This window comes from Cynocephalus volans, chromosome 6 (assembly GCF_027409185.1).
Source record: "Cynocephalus volans isolate mCynVol1 chromosome 6, mCynVol1.pri, whole genome shotgun sequence".
Taxonomy (NCBI): domain Eukaryota; kingdom Metazoa; phylum Chordata; class Mammalia; order Dermoptera; family Cynocephalidae; genus Cynocephalus; species Cynocephalus volans.
Genome location: NC_084465.1, coordinates 136,451,574 through 136,467,365, shown reverse-complemented (window position 1 = coordinate 136,467,365; position 15,792 = coordinate 136,451,574). Strand labels below are relative to the sequence as shown.

The 15,792-nt window shown below is 39.7% G+C and overlaps 1 protein-coding gene across 2 annotated transcripts in view; it reads left to right on the top strand.

Moving 5' to 3' along the window:
- RSU1 (Ras suppressor protein 1) overlaps positions 1-15,792 on the top strand; it is a 190,758-nt gene that overhangs the window by 24,078 nt on the left and 150,888 nt on the right. Inside the window, exon 3 of one of the 2 annotated variants that reach the window (XM_063099450.1) lies at positions 9,739-9,789. The exons of the other annotated variant lie outside the window; for it this stretch is intronic. Coding sequence (XP_062955520.1) covers positions 9,739-9,789 — 51 coding nt within the window. The remainder of the gene's footprint in view (positions 1-9,738; positions 9,790-15,792) is intronic. 2 annotated transcript variants of the gene reach the window in all.

The following is a 15,792-nucleotide window of genomic DNA, read 5'->3' as shown; positions in this document are numbered from 1 at the left end:
AGTTCTTAGAACTGTGCCAGCCATGTTTTAAGCACTTGGTAAGCAATAGCTATTGTTATTCCCTTATTTTAACATTTTTGATTCTCAAGGGCAGATATAAAATGCCTGGCATAGCACATAAATGTAGTGAGCACTACATGAACATTAGATCTTTCTTCTCTCTTTTATTTGTCTCACAGAATCAAATAATTTAACTCAGCCTTTGATTTTAAAGATGAGGAGTTTGTGCTCCAGAAAGATCCAGTGATTTTTCTCAGGGTCTCGTGGGATTACTATGTGGGTCTTACACCGCTGGGAACTATGTATTTTGCTTGCTTTGAGTCACATTATGTAACTGTTATACTCATATTTTATTCAAGATAGAAAGGAATTTTCCGTTCAGATTTATACTATTTTTATTATGATAGGAATTTCTGCCCTGTTAAAAAGAGCATCCAGGTGTGGATATTATTGTCCCAGTTTGAAACTAATAAGCTCAAGATTTAGAAACTCAAAACCTTGGTTGTAGTCTCAGTTCTGATTCTAGTGATCTGTGGAACCTCAGAAAAATAGCTTGCCTCTCTGAGTCAACAGTTTCCTTATATGTAAAATGAGGAGCTTAAGTTTTTTGATTTCTAGGTGTAGTGGATTGAATTATGTCGCCCCCAAACTCATTGAAGCTTGAATTGTGTCCCCCAAGTTTTATGTATTAGAAACTTAGCCCCCACTCTGACAGTTAAGAGGGTGGAAAATCTTATTATGGTAATTGTAAGGTGGGGCCTTGAGGAATTGATTGGATTGTAGGACTATGCAGTAGTGAATGGATTAAGAATGGTGGTCAGGGGTGTGGTTCTGAGGGCTTTAAAAGAAGAGGAGAGTCTGTCATACTCTCTCTGCTCTCTCTGCTTCCACCATCTTGCAATGCGAGACCTCTGGATCACTATCACCACCATCAGTTGGACTTTGGACTTCCCAGCCTCAGAAACTGTAAGCAGTACATTTTATTTTTCTTTATAATTACCCAGTTCCGTGTATTTTGTTATAAGCAACACAGAATGGACTAATACAGTAGGATTCCTTTGGCTCTGACATTCTATAACTATGATTTCTAAAAATATATATATTTTATGTCATGCAAATAAAATAGTCTATGCTAGAAAAATTAGTTGATACAAATAAGCAAAAGAAGAAGAAGGTAGGTAGATATAGAATAAAATTGACTCTGGTCATTGAAGATTTTACTAACCCTGAAAAAACTTTCAGGAATTTCCCTTTTAATGGGAGTTTCAAATCAGCCTACCTTCTTTATGACACTCACATTCTGTGTGTTAGTCAGGATTCTCCTGAGAAACAGAACTAATTGGCTCTATATAAATATATGTAAGAGGAGATTTATCGTGGGAATTGGCTCATATGATTACGGAGGCCAAGAATTCGCATAATCTGCCATCTGTAAGCTGGAGACCCAAGAAAGTTGGTGCTATGATTCAGTTAGAGACTGAAGGCCCGAGAACCAGAGGGGAGGGTTGCTGACGCAAGTCCCAGAGTCTGAAGGCCTGAAAACCAGGAGGTGTGATGTCCAAAGGTAGGAGAAAGAATTCACCCTTCCTCTGCCTTTTAGTTCTAGTCAGGCCCTCCGTGAATTGGATGCTGCCTGCCTACATTGGTGAGGGTGGATCCTGATTCCAGTGCTCATCTCTTCCAGAAACACCCTCACAGACACACCCAGAAATAACGTTTTACCAGCTATCTGGGCATCCCTTAGCCCAGTCAAGTTGACACATAAAATGAACCATCACATTCTCTATTGTATTCTAGTGTTCTGTTTCACCTCCTTATTCTTGCAGAGTGAGCTCATTGAGGGCAGCAACTCCTTCTCACTTATATTTTATCCCTGTTGCACCAAGTAAGTACGGTGCCTTGCAAAGTAGTTGTAACTCACAGAGTTGTGTTAATACCGTCCTACTTAAATTTATAGAGAAATTAGTGACTGCATATCTTAGGTGGCTTACTATAGTTTTCGCTTCAATTCTCCCAGGTATCTTTAGAAATATAATTTTTCTTTGTATTCTTTTCCTGAAGGAAAAACTATAAAATGATGTATTTGGGCAGGAATGATGTGGGCTCTGCATTTTTAATAACATAGTACCTTGGGTCAGTCTTTCTAATGTCCTGGTAGACTCAAAGCCCCCGGTTAGAGAGACCAGCTCATGGGGGGTTCTCAAAACATGTGAATTCTGTTCTTATGTGTAGAAAGAGAGATCACATTTTTTTTCATTTGTCACGTGTGGTAAATTTATTGTTGAATGAAAGGAGTTAATTATGATTGATAGACCCTTTATCTGTAAATAACAGCATTCAGTTAAATAACCAGTTATTTTGAAAACTTGCTACTAAAGAGTGTTCAACCCTGTGTGATAATTGTGGAATAAAGGAAAGCTTTCATACACATTACTTTTTTAAAAAAGTTTTAAATTATGAACAGAATTCAAAAGAAATATTTTTACGATTCTGGGTATGTTGATGAATATGATATTTGTGTTATATCGTGTTATCAAACATTTTATTGCCTGTCTTCATTTTAATATATTGTCAGAACCTGCATACTTAAGAAGGTCTGAATCTGTATCCTACTACCAAGGGTGAAATAACTTCAGCCATGCGACGTGGGCAGGCATTTTAATCATGCAGAGTAGAGCTGCAGGACTCAAATTGGTCCACATTGTTTCTTGGTGCTGGTATCTGGCCAGCTCCCACATTCCTGTGAAGTATCTTAATCAGGGTTATTGAAGGCTGTCGCTAGCCCACCAGCAAGCCAAAATGAAGAGCCATTTGGACCATCCTGTATATTAAGTTCAAATGAATTCTTCTTTGTTGTCTGAAACTTTGGGAGGATTTGAATTAACATTGCTGCCTCCATGCACAGCTCCAGAGGGTACTATTCATGATGTCATCTGTAGAACTGTGCAGAATTTGAACTCACCCTGGAGTTGTAAAACAGGGCAGCTCTCTTTGAATATCCCAGGAGATAAGGTTGTTCTTCCAGCATGTTACATGTGATACCTGCAGAACTGTCAGAAAGTGCTCAACTGTTTGTGTTCTGATGATAGCAATGCTTTTCCAATCACGTCCATTTGGAATGCACAGTCCATGAAATGAACTGGCGCTCAAAGTCCAGTTTTTGTGACCGTTACAGAAACTTTCATTTAGAACCCAAAGATGTCCAATTCAAACCTGTGATGGTTTCAGAAACGTTCGTGTTCCCTATTGCATTGTGTGTTTTCAAGTCTCATTCCCCTTGTCTCTTTCTGGCCTTGGATTTTTTTCCCCCCTTCTGGATATAAATGTCATTCTGTTAAGCTAGAACTTTCCCCCTGTCTCTAAAGTGCTACCAAAGGAATAATTTGCTTTCTGATTTTCCAAAGTGAAAACTGTAGAGACAGTTCAGGGTGCCACATCTTTGTGATATGTTGGGTTATTTTGAAAACAAGTCTGTAATGTCATCTCATAGTGCTGTAGATTTCATCTTGCTTATTTTTCTTTTTTAATGCTCCTACTTTATGCCAAGGAAGAAGGAAAAAAGGAACCTATTTTAAATAGGTATTTGTTTCCATGTGTTATCTGGAAATGATGACTTTTTTCTTCGGAGTTTTTAGTTAGTACTTTGATATTTCTCAATTCACTCCATTAAAATATTGTCCCCCCCCCCCCATTCTGTACCTTCCCTATTTCTTATCTCTGTGCTCAGATAAGCCTGGGATTGATTCCATAACCCCCAGTTTCCCTATCATATGCCCTTCAAGTCCATCTCCAGTGCATGGTATACCCTTGACCTGAAAGCATTTCCTGATGTGTCATCCTCAGTAAGTAACATCTTCTGAGCTGTCATTATCCTTTTAGATCCACTTTTCTTGTGTCCATAGTCATGCCTGGCATTTTAGGTTGTTGGTATATGTTCTATCTTCCTTAAATTGGGTGACTGTAGTTTATTATCCAAATCAGGACATTTTTTAGAGGGACAGCAGACATAATCTGAGATTGTCCCTGGCTAACCTGGATGTATGGTTGCTGCTACTTCTAAGAAAATCTCCAAGTTGGAGACTGTTAGCACTCTGAGCGTCATTGGTAAATATCTAGTCAATAAATGCCTGAATGAGTCCTTGATTTTCTTTCTTGCGAAATTATTGAACCAACCAGTTGCTTTGTGAGCATTTTCCTGCCGATTCCCTTTTTGGCTAGAGAGTGAACAGTCATAAACCATGTGTACAGTGCCAGCAACCTCACCCTGGCCCCACTTCCCCACAAACACTTCCTTGCAATGATTTTTCTTCCCACTGTCCATTTTGTCCTGATTCAGTGTTCACCCAGGTAATATTCCTAGAGAGGCTAGAGATGGAATGATAGCCAAGGCACTATAACATTTAATTGTGTATGTCAACACATTTTCTTTGTTATTGAGTAGAATTTTGAAATGTATTCTACTCTGAAAGTGCCTGGGCAAAGCCTAGCTGAATATTGCTTTAGGGATTTTAATAACAGTGTGTTCTCACTGTTCTGCTGAAGCTCATTCTTGACAGTTTATGGTTAGCAGGACCTTTAGAGTATGCTATTAACGCAGAGGAAGATCTACCGGTGTGTGATTATGGTCAGCAAGCCACCAGCAGCAGGTCACTGGAGACAGCCTGATTCCATTCTCCCAACATGTTTGACTGGGGCGTCTTTATACTTTTGAATAACCCATTCTATTTTGGTAGGCCTTTTCTCCCTTTTTTCTTAACAGTGCGGTTTCCACATGCGACTCACAATGAACTCGCCATTCCCAAGTGGAAGGGAGTGGCTTGTTGTATAAATACGTCTGTTGCTTCTCGGTCTTTGTCTGTCCTGGGCTTTGTGGGTGTCTCTTGATTCTGTGCAACTTAACTACCCTCCCTGTGGACCAAGCCTGCAGTCCTTTGTTGCACTAAATATTTTTCCCAAGATCTTTTATTAACTTTTTCTTTTCTGCTCTAATTTTTCTCCCTCTTACCTACTTTAGCGTGTAGTCCTGTAACAATAGTGAGAAAGAAAAATACATTCTAGTGGTGTGATCCGGTGAAGCTAGCACTGAATTTCTCTTCTCTGTTAAGGGGGAAAAAAAACCTTTCAAACTTTGCAACTTTCTCTCCTGCTGAGTGTTTATTGAAAGGACTCAATGAAGCGATTGAAAAGAACCAGCTTTCCCTAATGAAATTTTTCATTGTGACCTTTAGCTTATAAACTTTGCTCTTCTTTGAGAAGAGCAAAATTCTTCTTTCTAATTGATTACTTGTGGGATTTTAGGAAAAATTAAGGCAGGGAGAGATGGGAGGATTATCAGTTTTCTTTTCTAATGAGAATTGATTTTTGTGACCTTCAGATGGAGCGACTTTTTGCCGGTGTGAGAGACTGCTAATTGTCTGCTAGTTTCAGTTTACCCCATCTTTTCTGGTAATAAAATTCCTAACTTTTAGCTGGCCCATGGTCACGTGGAATACGGGTTACATTTCCCAGCCACCCTTGTAGCTAGGCATCACTGTATTACTAAATTATGAATAATTGCTTGTAAGTGGAAATTCCATGTGCAACTTCTTGGAAGTTTCCTGAAGGAGGAAGTCTTCTTTTTCTTTTCCTTCTTCCTGAGGGGAACGTAGGCATGAAGGCTGTGCAGGCAGCTGTCTTGGACCATGAGGTGTACCTTAGTCAGTGTGGACTGCTGTAGCAAAAATACTGTAGACTGGGTGGCTTACACAACAGAAATTGATTCTTCATAGTGTTGAAGACTGGAGAAGTCCAAGATCAAGGTCCCAAAAGATTTGGTGTCTGGTGAGGGCTCTCTGCCTGGTTTGCAGATAGCTAATTTTTTTACTGTGTCCTTACATGATGGAGAGAAAGATTATTTCTCTCATTTCTGTTCTTCTAAGGGCACTAATCTCATTCTTGGGGTCTCCCCTCATGCCCTGATCACCTCCCAAAGGCCCCACCTCCTAATACCATCACATTGGATATTAGGGCTTCAGCATATGAATTTTCCAGGGACACAGACATTCAGTCCACAGCAAGGTGGAAGCTGTGCATTGGCAATGGCCAAGTAATGAGATAACAGGAACCACCCATGTGTGAGAGAGAAACTCCTGTTTTGTGTCACCCTGTTATTTGTGGTGTGCTCTGACATGAACCTGAACATAAACTTCACTGACACATCTATGAATCTATAATCTTGTTTGGTGTGGGGGATTTTTTTGGAGATTCCTTTAATGTCGTTTATATACCCTAGAGATAGAGGAATGCTTTATTTGGTGGACAAAAAAAAATCTTAATATTTACAAAGAAACGTGTGAGGGTTTCCGCAGTTTCTAAAATCTTAAACATCACGTGGCAAGCCACAGTCTTGATTCTTTTTAAAGACTACAGAAATGGTCTTCTCCCTCCCCTCGGCTTTCTTCCTCTCCCTTCTCAAATAGTTCAGTCTTAAAGCCATTAAGTGGGACAGAAAAAGAGTTCAGGGGTGGTATAGGATGGAATGTGGGGCAGTCAGAGCCCACGCAGGGCAAAGAGGGTGTCCCACTGGAGGGTGGCTGGGCATGGAGAATCAGCATCGGCCAGCAGGAGGAAGCAGTGGTGGGGGAGATTGGATACTGCATGGTGACTATGTCAGATAACTGACAGGACTCACAATATCCCAGAACCTACTCTCACCAGGACTTAAGAAAGGCACAGGCAAGCATTGTGGCCCAAGAGGCTCACTGGAACGGCTCCCCAGGGTCACTTCTTAGTTGCACAGGACACGTTTTGTCTCCAGATTATGAACTATCAAGCATGTGTGAAGAATCTTGCTCTCAGGAGAACCTGGGCAAAAATGTCCAGCAGTGTCTTTTATGCTTGACTGGCATGGTAGCCAACCTAGGCTCTGTAGCCAGGCGTAAGGAATCGGCCCCCACAGCCTAGAACACTAAACAGGCTGGCCCTGCAGGCTGCCGGGGGCATTTACCACTTTAATCTAGCCACCTCATCTTTATCTTGACTAAGAATCAGTACCAGACTTCCAGCTATCCTTGTAGGTGAGCATAGATTTCTCCCAGTCTCACTTTAGGTAACTATTTTATGCCGTTATATATAGGGGTATTGATTAAATCAGTAAATATGTTACAGATAATGGAAGGCACACTGTTAGAGAAGGGAATTAAAATCTGGAAAGAGAGAAAACTAGAATGAGCCCTGTGATTTATTGGAATTGGACATATTGGGATGAACTTATGGTTTTTGATAATGTAAATAGTGAAATCCATATAGATGTTAAGGGGGAGAGAGAGAGTACTGTGTGTGTGTTTTCCTGGTTCTGTCCACTGAGAAGGGCTGAGAATACTGACCCCTCAATAGCAATTAGTACATCTACTACCCAGATTTTGGCTTAGAAATAACATTTTCCACAAAAAGGAACCAGAGCTCATTGGAGAAAGGGCTGATTTCAGGGCTGTGACAGAAGAAGTACAAGATGAGCCTGAATATCTCTTTGTGCCAGAAAGCAAGGAAGTACTCAAAGAATGAAGGGAGCGTGTCAACAGGACTTTGAAGCCAGCTTGCCTGGACTCCCAGTGGCCAAATCAAGGACGATTTGAGCATCAGTATAAATAGTACTAATTGATTATAACCCATTGACTAAAACAGGAAACCACAAAGCCATACAAATATAAATAAATAAGTTGCGATTTCTCAACAGCAGCACTGTTGACATTTTGGACTGATAGTTCTTTATCGTGGGTTGGGCTGCCTTGTGCATCGTAGGATGTTTGTCCGCATCCAGTTCTTTGGACCAGTGCCATCCAAGAGAAATATAACAGGAAGCACAAATGAAATTTTAGATTTTCTAGTGGCCCCAATTGTTACAATCAAAACTGTCTCCAGACACTGCAAATATCCTATGGGGGGCGATTTTTTGGAAACCATGAAACACATGAATAAATTCAAAGCTTGGTGAGGAACAAGATACTGATGTAGTTTTCATGTGCTCTCCCTCTTCCCTCTAAAATACTTACTAATTACAAAGGGGAAAAAAGTAATTGGCAGTGGGGAAGCCTGGTGGACTTAAGCCATCACAAATGGATGATCGTCAGTGACAGGACAAATTGAAGTCGTGTGCCCCTGGACGGGATCCGTGAGAGTAACGCAGAATCTCGGTGATGTTCCTGCCAAAGATGCAAACGAAAACGTCATCAAGAATCAACAAATGACAAATCCACACAGAGGAACATAAAGCAAAATAATTTTGCCTGCAGTCTTCACAATTGCTAAGGTCATGAAAGTCACGGAAAGAGAAACTTTCAGACCAAAGAGACCTGACAGCGACATGCAGCATGGATTCTGAACTGGATCCTTCTTCATAAAAGAAATGATTGGGACATTTGGTGAAACTTGGGTGGGGGTTGAAGATTAGATGGTCGTAATGTATCAGAATAACTTTTTTATTTTCATGGTTGTATTGTGGTTGTGTAAGAGAATGTTGGTTTGTTTAGGGCATATACCCTAAACTTTATGGGACATCAGGCCAGTGGCTTAATCTCAGTGGTTCAGGCTGGGAAGGAGAACAGGTCTTTTTATTATATTTTGAACTTTTCTGTAACTTTGTGATGGTTTAAAAAAAAAAAAAAACATGTAAAAGTTTGGTCAGGAGTGATGCATTTTATTTGCTTCTAAGAATTTTGGGGTTCAGCTTTGAGGCCTTTTCTGAGAACAATTTTTGTCTTATTTCTTTAAGAGAAAAACTCTGCTGCAGTAATACAATGTTCTTATGAAATGAATGCTGGAAAAATTTCTAAGTCTTTTTCATGTACATACACATATGTGTATATATGAGCTAACTGGCCCTTGTGTGTGTGTGTGTGTGTGTATATACTGTATATATATATATATAGTATATACACTGTGTATTATATACTGTATACACACACACACACACACACACACACACACAAGTATATATATAATGCTAACCAAAACTGTAAAGTTTTAGAAGCCAAAGTGGAAAGCCATCGCTTTTCTCTCTCTTGCTCTCTTATTTTTCTGTATCTGTGTATATTTTCCTCCTTTATAATTGGAAAACCATTCTTTAAGCAACTGTAATTTCATTGAGCAGATTAAACCTCCATGATAATGTTTGAAACTCGTAAGCAATTTGCATTTCCAATCAGTGCTTTGAATGTCAGCCAAAATATGTTTAGAGAAAGTTGTGGAGGGTTTTTACTCTGATCATCTGATGGTGTGTGGAAGAATTTCTGGGATGGACAGTGGACACAGTTGAAGTAGTGTGCTGGTGGCCTTCTGTTAGACAGTGTTTCCATTTTGAAATGATGGGGTTATTTGTTTTTTAGCACAGGTAAGGACTCTGTGCCTCTCTGCACCCTTGGCTGGTTCTTCTGACTGGCATACATTATTGAGATGGATTGCTGAGGTTAGGCCAACAGACCAGGTCTCCAAGTAAAGCTAACTGGCCCTTGTCATGTTTGATCCTGTGACATTAATCTCATTAGCTCTAACTTGCTGTGTTAATTGCACCATTAATTGCATGACTTTTCTTCATTTGGTTTAACATTTAGCAGATAGTGATATATGAATGCTAACTTCTATTTTGGTGAACTGTAACACTTCAACCTATGAAAATAATTTAGCAGTTTACCTTGTAGGAGTGTAGGTATAATTTGGATACATTTACTGACTGTGTGATTTTTTTCTTCTCTCTTTTTACAGTCTCCTTATCCCATATCACACAACTGGTACTGAGCCACAACAAGCTAACAAGTAAGTTAACGTTCTCATTTGTCACACAGATTCTCACTTTTAGGTCATATTATGGTACTGCCTGTTCTGCTGTTTTTCCCTTTAAAAAACTAATGACAAATGATTATTTGGGGGAGCCTAAAGTTTATTTTGGTGACACTAAGATATATGAGCCTGTTCTATTATTTTCCTGTATTTTATATTTTGTTCAACTTGGAGGATTCTTTCCTATTGTGTGTATAAACCGCAGAGAGAAAATGATGTGGTTTTCTGAAAGTGTTTTCATTTAGGGTTGGTAAATGTTACAGTGCCCTGAACTTTCAGACCATTGGTTAGCATTTTATAAGAAAAACTTACTTATCCAAAAATATTTGAATGCATTGTTTTCATCTATATTTCCTCTTCAAAAGGGAAAGATTTAACTGTTGAATATGCTTTCCTTGCCTGTCTGATAGGGGGAAAAAACACACAAAATTGCATGAATTCTATACAAATTGCATCTTCATTTTTCAAATTATTGATTCTGGTTACCCCCACCGCCCCCCAAAATTTTATCAGTAGTATCATCGTATAGTTAACATATGGTTAGAATTAACATGTGTTTTTATAAGGATATCTTGTGTTAATGATGGACCATTTTATTCTTAGAGCTATGGCTTTAAAGACCTTAATGACAGGGACCCACTCTCCTTTCTCATTCCTAATTGACTGTCACTTCTTCATGCTTGCCATATTTCCTGCAGACTTGAATGATTTTTTAATCGTGTGGCAAGAATTTGTTAGGGAGCTTTCTGAGTCCAATGAAACTGAGCAGAATGTCATGTTGAGGGATTTGTGTTGTGAATTTATGTGTGTATGTACATTATATACAGCTTGAAGCAATGTCACAGAGCTCGATAACTGAGAATTAAGAGTGGCAGTGAGGGTCCCTCCTGTGTAGGAAACAGGCGGATTTACTTACTTTTAGCCAAAGTGCATATTTATAAGGCAAAGGCAGAGGGGCAGTTGTCAGATTTAACTAGTGGTGGCCACAGAAGCTGAAAGAGAGACCTACAAGTCATGTGTGATCATTGTTATAACAGGTAATATGTTGCCAGTTCCATTGTTTTTGTAGCAAATGGTCTACAGAGACCCTAATCCCGGTTCAGAGGGGATTTGCAGTTTGTTTTGACGGGTGGACTGCATGATCCCTAAATTCCCCAAGATTTTGTGAGCAGAAATTCCTGATGCTCCCCATCGTGTAGTCCAGAAAAGCATTTCTTAATTGCTAAGCCTGCCAGTGTTCTGTTGGCATCACTATTAGAGCAAACAGTTTACGTTTACACAAGAAAGCAAAACCTGCTTTATTCCTATTATATCAATCATTGACCTTTCCTTTAAAAAAATCTTTCAGATAGTTATAGTTTATTTTTACATGTCCACAAAGATAGAAATCTCAGGGATCAATGGATCAGTTTCTTTCTCCAGGCTTAAAACGTAAGATTGATTTTAGGAAGTCATAAATATGGAGTTTAAAGGGTTGAATGTGAAAGAATCCATCCAAACTTCATATTTATACTTCTTCCTTCCCTGTTTTTTCTTTTTTTCCCCCTCTCTCTCCATTTGAGACACTCTTGACCTAATCTCATAAACTCTAATTAGTCGTCTTGGTGAATTCTGTTTCAAGCCATCGTACATAGTGTCAGTGACACCCGATCTGTTCCACTAAGGTCAAATTAGCATCTTTTACTATTTTTCTGGCATTTAAATGAATGACTTTGCTGTGGTTTTTCAAGTGTTTATAGTAAATATGTCCATTTGATGGAAATATAAATATGCATTGAGTGTAAGTGGCTGAGCACACCCTCCTGTCACTTTTTATTGTAATCAGTGTCTTTCACTTTCTGTTGTTTTTTAATAGGGGCTGGCTTGACAGTGTTACATTAAAACCACTGGGAGTCAAAAGATAAACCCCTCAGCACTGCTTTTATCTCGCAGAAGTATTAGTATGCCAGTTGCACTGTTCTGTGACATTTCCACTTCTGTACATACTCATGGAATGAATGACTGGCCTGCTCAGACTGGGACCTTGACTCGGAGACACTGTTGGTTCCTTACATGAGTTAATATGTGCAAGGACATCAGATCAGTGTGTCGCTGGGTCGTCTTCCCTGTTCTTGCTGGTGGTTTTGACCTCGGTCCACTCAGGGCAGTAGAATGAGGCCTGGAGGAAGCTCAAGGTGGGCTGCGTGATCTGCGGTTCCCCAAGATTTTGTGAGCAGACATTCCTGGAGTTTTCTGTACTGTTGTTCATAACAATATTTCAAAATTGTCAAGCTAGTTGCTGTTCAATTCATTATTATTATGGTGAAACTATTTAAATTTAAACCTGGGGCATCAGGACAGTGCTGAGGGGTTTTTGGTGAAGCCACTTGGGGAGTTAATCTGTCAGCAACAACTTTCCTAGATGTGTCTGTGTTCACGATGTACTTCAGGAGACGGGAGGAACAGCAGAAGGAGAATCTCTTTATTCTGCCTTTTTGCGTGATTGGGCAAGGACTGACTGGGACCCCAGCAGAGGTTCTTTCCGGACTAAGAGAGTTTTAGAGTAAAGAGCCCTTTGCAAACACCACTTTATCTGAACACCTGCCTGCAGCGTCACATGCGCCTGGTGGAAAGTGCTCTCTCTCTCTCTCTGCCTGACTTTTAGAAACTGCCCTAGTCTCTCCTCACCTTGCACACCAGCCTTTTCATCCCCATGCTGCTGTAGGGAGACTGATCTTCCTCCTCGTACCGTGCTCTGCTCCAGCCTGCCCTTCCTCTCCCTTGCACCCTGCAGTGACCTCTCCCCACCCTCCCTCGAGGCCCCCGACTGCCCTGGGCCACCTGAAATCCCGCACACGCTCCTGTTACACGTAGACTCTGCAGCACCTGTGTAGCCCTTCCTGTCCTTCTCTTGCTTCATGTTTCTTCTCCCTCTCCACCTAGAGTTTAAGCTTTTTTTGAGAGTAGAAACTGTATCTTATTTTTCTTTAATGCCTGTTGCTGAGCACAGAGTGACCAGAGGTGAAGCAGTGACTGCTGGTACCCAGTGGTTTCTTCAGGATCTACCTGTCCGGGGACTTGAGTAGATGTGGCTACCACACACTTCTGTGTCTTATTAATTGTGTGCTCATTTCAAACACGCTGGACTGTGAGCCCTCTGAAGAAACATTCCCTGATGTCAAGAGGTTGATGTCCATCTCATCTCTCCTAGTTCAGCAATGACTGCTGTGATGGTGTCACTCAGGGACACTAAAGGACCCATAGGTAGAGAAAGCTGTGTCATGACCACCCACAGATCCTTCACACAGCAACCCTCATGGGCTCTGCCAAGTTCTCGCTGACTGTCACCTTTCCAGGAAGCGTTCTCCTAGTTCTCCAGGTCTCACAGGTGTCTGGGTCTGCTCCTCTGGCACTTAGTTATTTTTATATATTTAAGGCCCCAAATTATTTACTAATTTTCTCACAATTAATTGTGTTAAAAATTTCTTGAGGTTAGGAACCCTGTCCTATACGTTTTTTTTTTTTTTAAGTCCACCCCCACAAAAGTGCCCAAAAAACAAAAAAATGTTAAACGTGAAACAGGCACTCAGTTAATACCAGTTGATGAGTGGATTGGTTAGGTGGTGAGATGTGCTGAGCCCGGGCAGTCTGAGATGGTGTGCCTAAGGGCTGGCTTGCTCTGGGTGTTACTGTAAGAAGGAAGGGAGCAATTACTCCAGAGGCTGTCCGTCCTATTGTGTCTCTGCCCTGACCTTCCCGTCCTTTCCCTTGTGGTTACCCTCCCTTTTAAGACAGTGTTTGCTGACTCTTTTTCAGTCGTCTTCTTAAACTGATCCCTGAGTTTTGTGGTGTTTGAGAGTGTTAGCTTTGTCAGTGTTTTCCTACTTATTTTCGCTCTTAAAAAGGAATTTCTTTTGCAGACAACCATTTTAAGATTTTTCCACTAGAGGTCAGTGTTGAGATACTTATTCCCACCCGTTCCCCCCCGCCCTCCCACCAGTCTTGTACCTAAAGATGAAAAACCAACTTTGTGTGGTCAGATGGAATTTTTTGCAGGCTCTTTGGCCCTCTACAACAGGGCATGTCTCTACTGTAATTTACACAGTGCAGTTTTACCACATTTAAGGTAGATTCTTATAGAAGGAGGTATGTTATTTTTCTGTCTCCTAAAATTAAAATCTATATTTAGTTTCACATATCATTTTTTAATGCCTATTTTCTCAAGTTAGAAACATTTCTTCCAGTGTCTTTAAATTGGAGGAATTGTACTGTCTTCTACAGTTTCTTGTATTGGGCATAGACATATGTGAGTTTTTTTTTTTTTTTTTAACATGTGGAAGAAGGTTTAAAATATTTATGTATGGAACCAGATTTTAATTCAAAAGTATGTAAAAATCAGGAAAATGTGCATTTTGTGCATATTTGTACTGATTCTTATACTACTAAATGCCAATGTGTAGGGAAGAGTACTGTGCGTTATGAAATGAATTACATCTGTATCGGTAATAAAATAATCTCTGGGCATTAATTTTCTAATGTGAAGCTTTTCATAATATTAAAAAATAATTTTACTCCTACAACAACACCCATATATAAATATGACCGTAGTATAATTTATTTTGTGATCCATGCATGTTGAGGATTAAACACTCATCGTTTTGTGCAGGAAATCAAAGGATATCTTTTTGCTTTGCGCAGACATTGAGCAGCCCATCATCTCTGTAAACCTTTCATAAGTGTGGGTCTCTGAATGTAATTGTTTAATTTTATACTTAGAACTTTTAACCGTCACCTAAAACCTTTTCCTGTGGTACTGGCAGTTTTGCCGACAGTTTCAGGTCTTAGCTGTAACCGTATCTTGTCATTTAATGTATCGGAAATGGTTAGGCCGATAGTAAACCTAAGTTTTATGGCAAAATGTTTGTTTTTCCACAGACTATTTCCTATAAGTTATAGCTTGTGTATGAATTTGAAATCATGGGGAACAAAAAAATGCTAGGATTTTTTTTTAGTGATTTCAATAATTTCTTTATCAAAGATAATGTTCTAAATACATGGAAGTTAAGATAATGCTTTTAAATTGTATGCGGATGTATATATTGATAGGCTATCTACCATAGTCTTATTATAAACGAATTATGCAGCATGTTCCACATGAAAATATTGCATTCTTAAAATATGCAGATCTAATTATAATGAAGAAAATGAAGCAGTTTTTAAAAAGCGTAATAAATTGAAACCCTTTTCTACAGACTTAATAGATTGTTGGGATGAATGAGAAAAATTAACTGTCCCGATTCATAAGAATGACCTTCACCACTCTTTCAAGACCTTGCTGTTTCTAAGTCTCTAGTTATTCCCTCTTTCATAGATTACTTGTCATGCCTTATGCAAAAGTTCTTGTGCATGGCTTGTATGAAATTAAACGATGAGGGACAGTATGCAAAATAAATCATCTCTGTGTCATGAATTTATCTTGTGACAGTATCAAAACAACTTACTGTTTGCATTTTAACAGAGTATAAGTGTATTTATAATACAGGTGCTTTGATCAATAGCTTATTTTTTTAATTAATGCACATTTATCAGTTGGTTACTGTTCATCATTTGAAAGATTGGAGGTGAAAAAATATATTCCTAGTATTTTTGAGTCTGACAGCTATTAAATAAACAGTATCTATCTGATGGTGCCAGTAGTCAGGTTACCATGAAGCATTGCCTGCAATTGGGAGTGTGTTGTTAATTTTGGCATTAGTGAATGAGCATCCTTGATCATGCCACGGAACAGCGTGTTGGCTCCGTGATCCAGAACCAGTGCAGGCCCAGGCTGATAGTTAAAGTGGGAGAAGTTTGCTGTGGAAGGCATCTTACCATAGCTGATGGACTGTGGCCCTCTTGTTCTCTTTATTGCTGGTCTCAACAACCAAAACGTACCTGTTCCAGAAGCCCTTTTCCTGGGGGCCTGTTCTGTGCTAGGAGGAAGCTAGCTGAAGTGTAGTG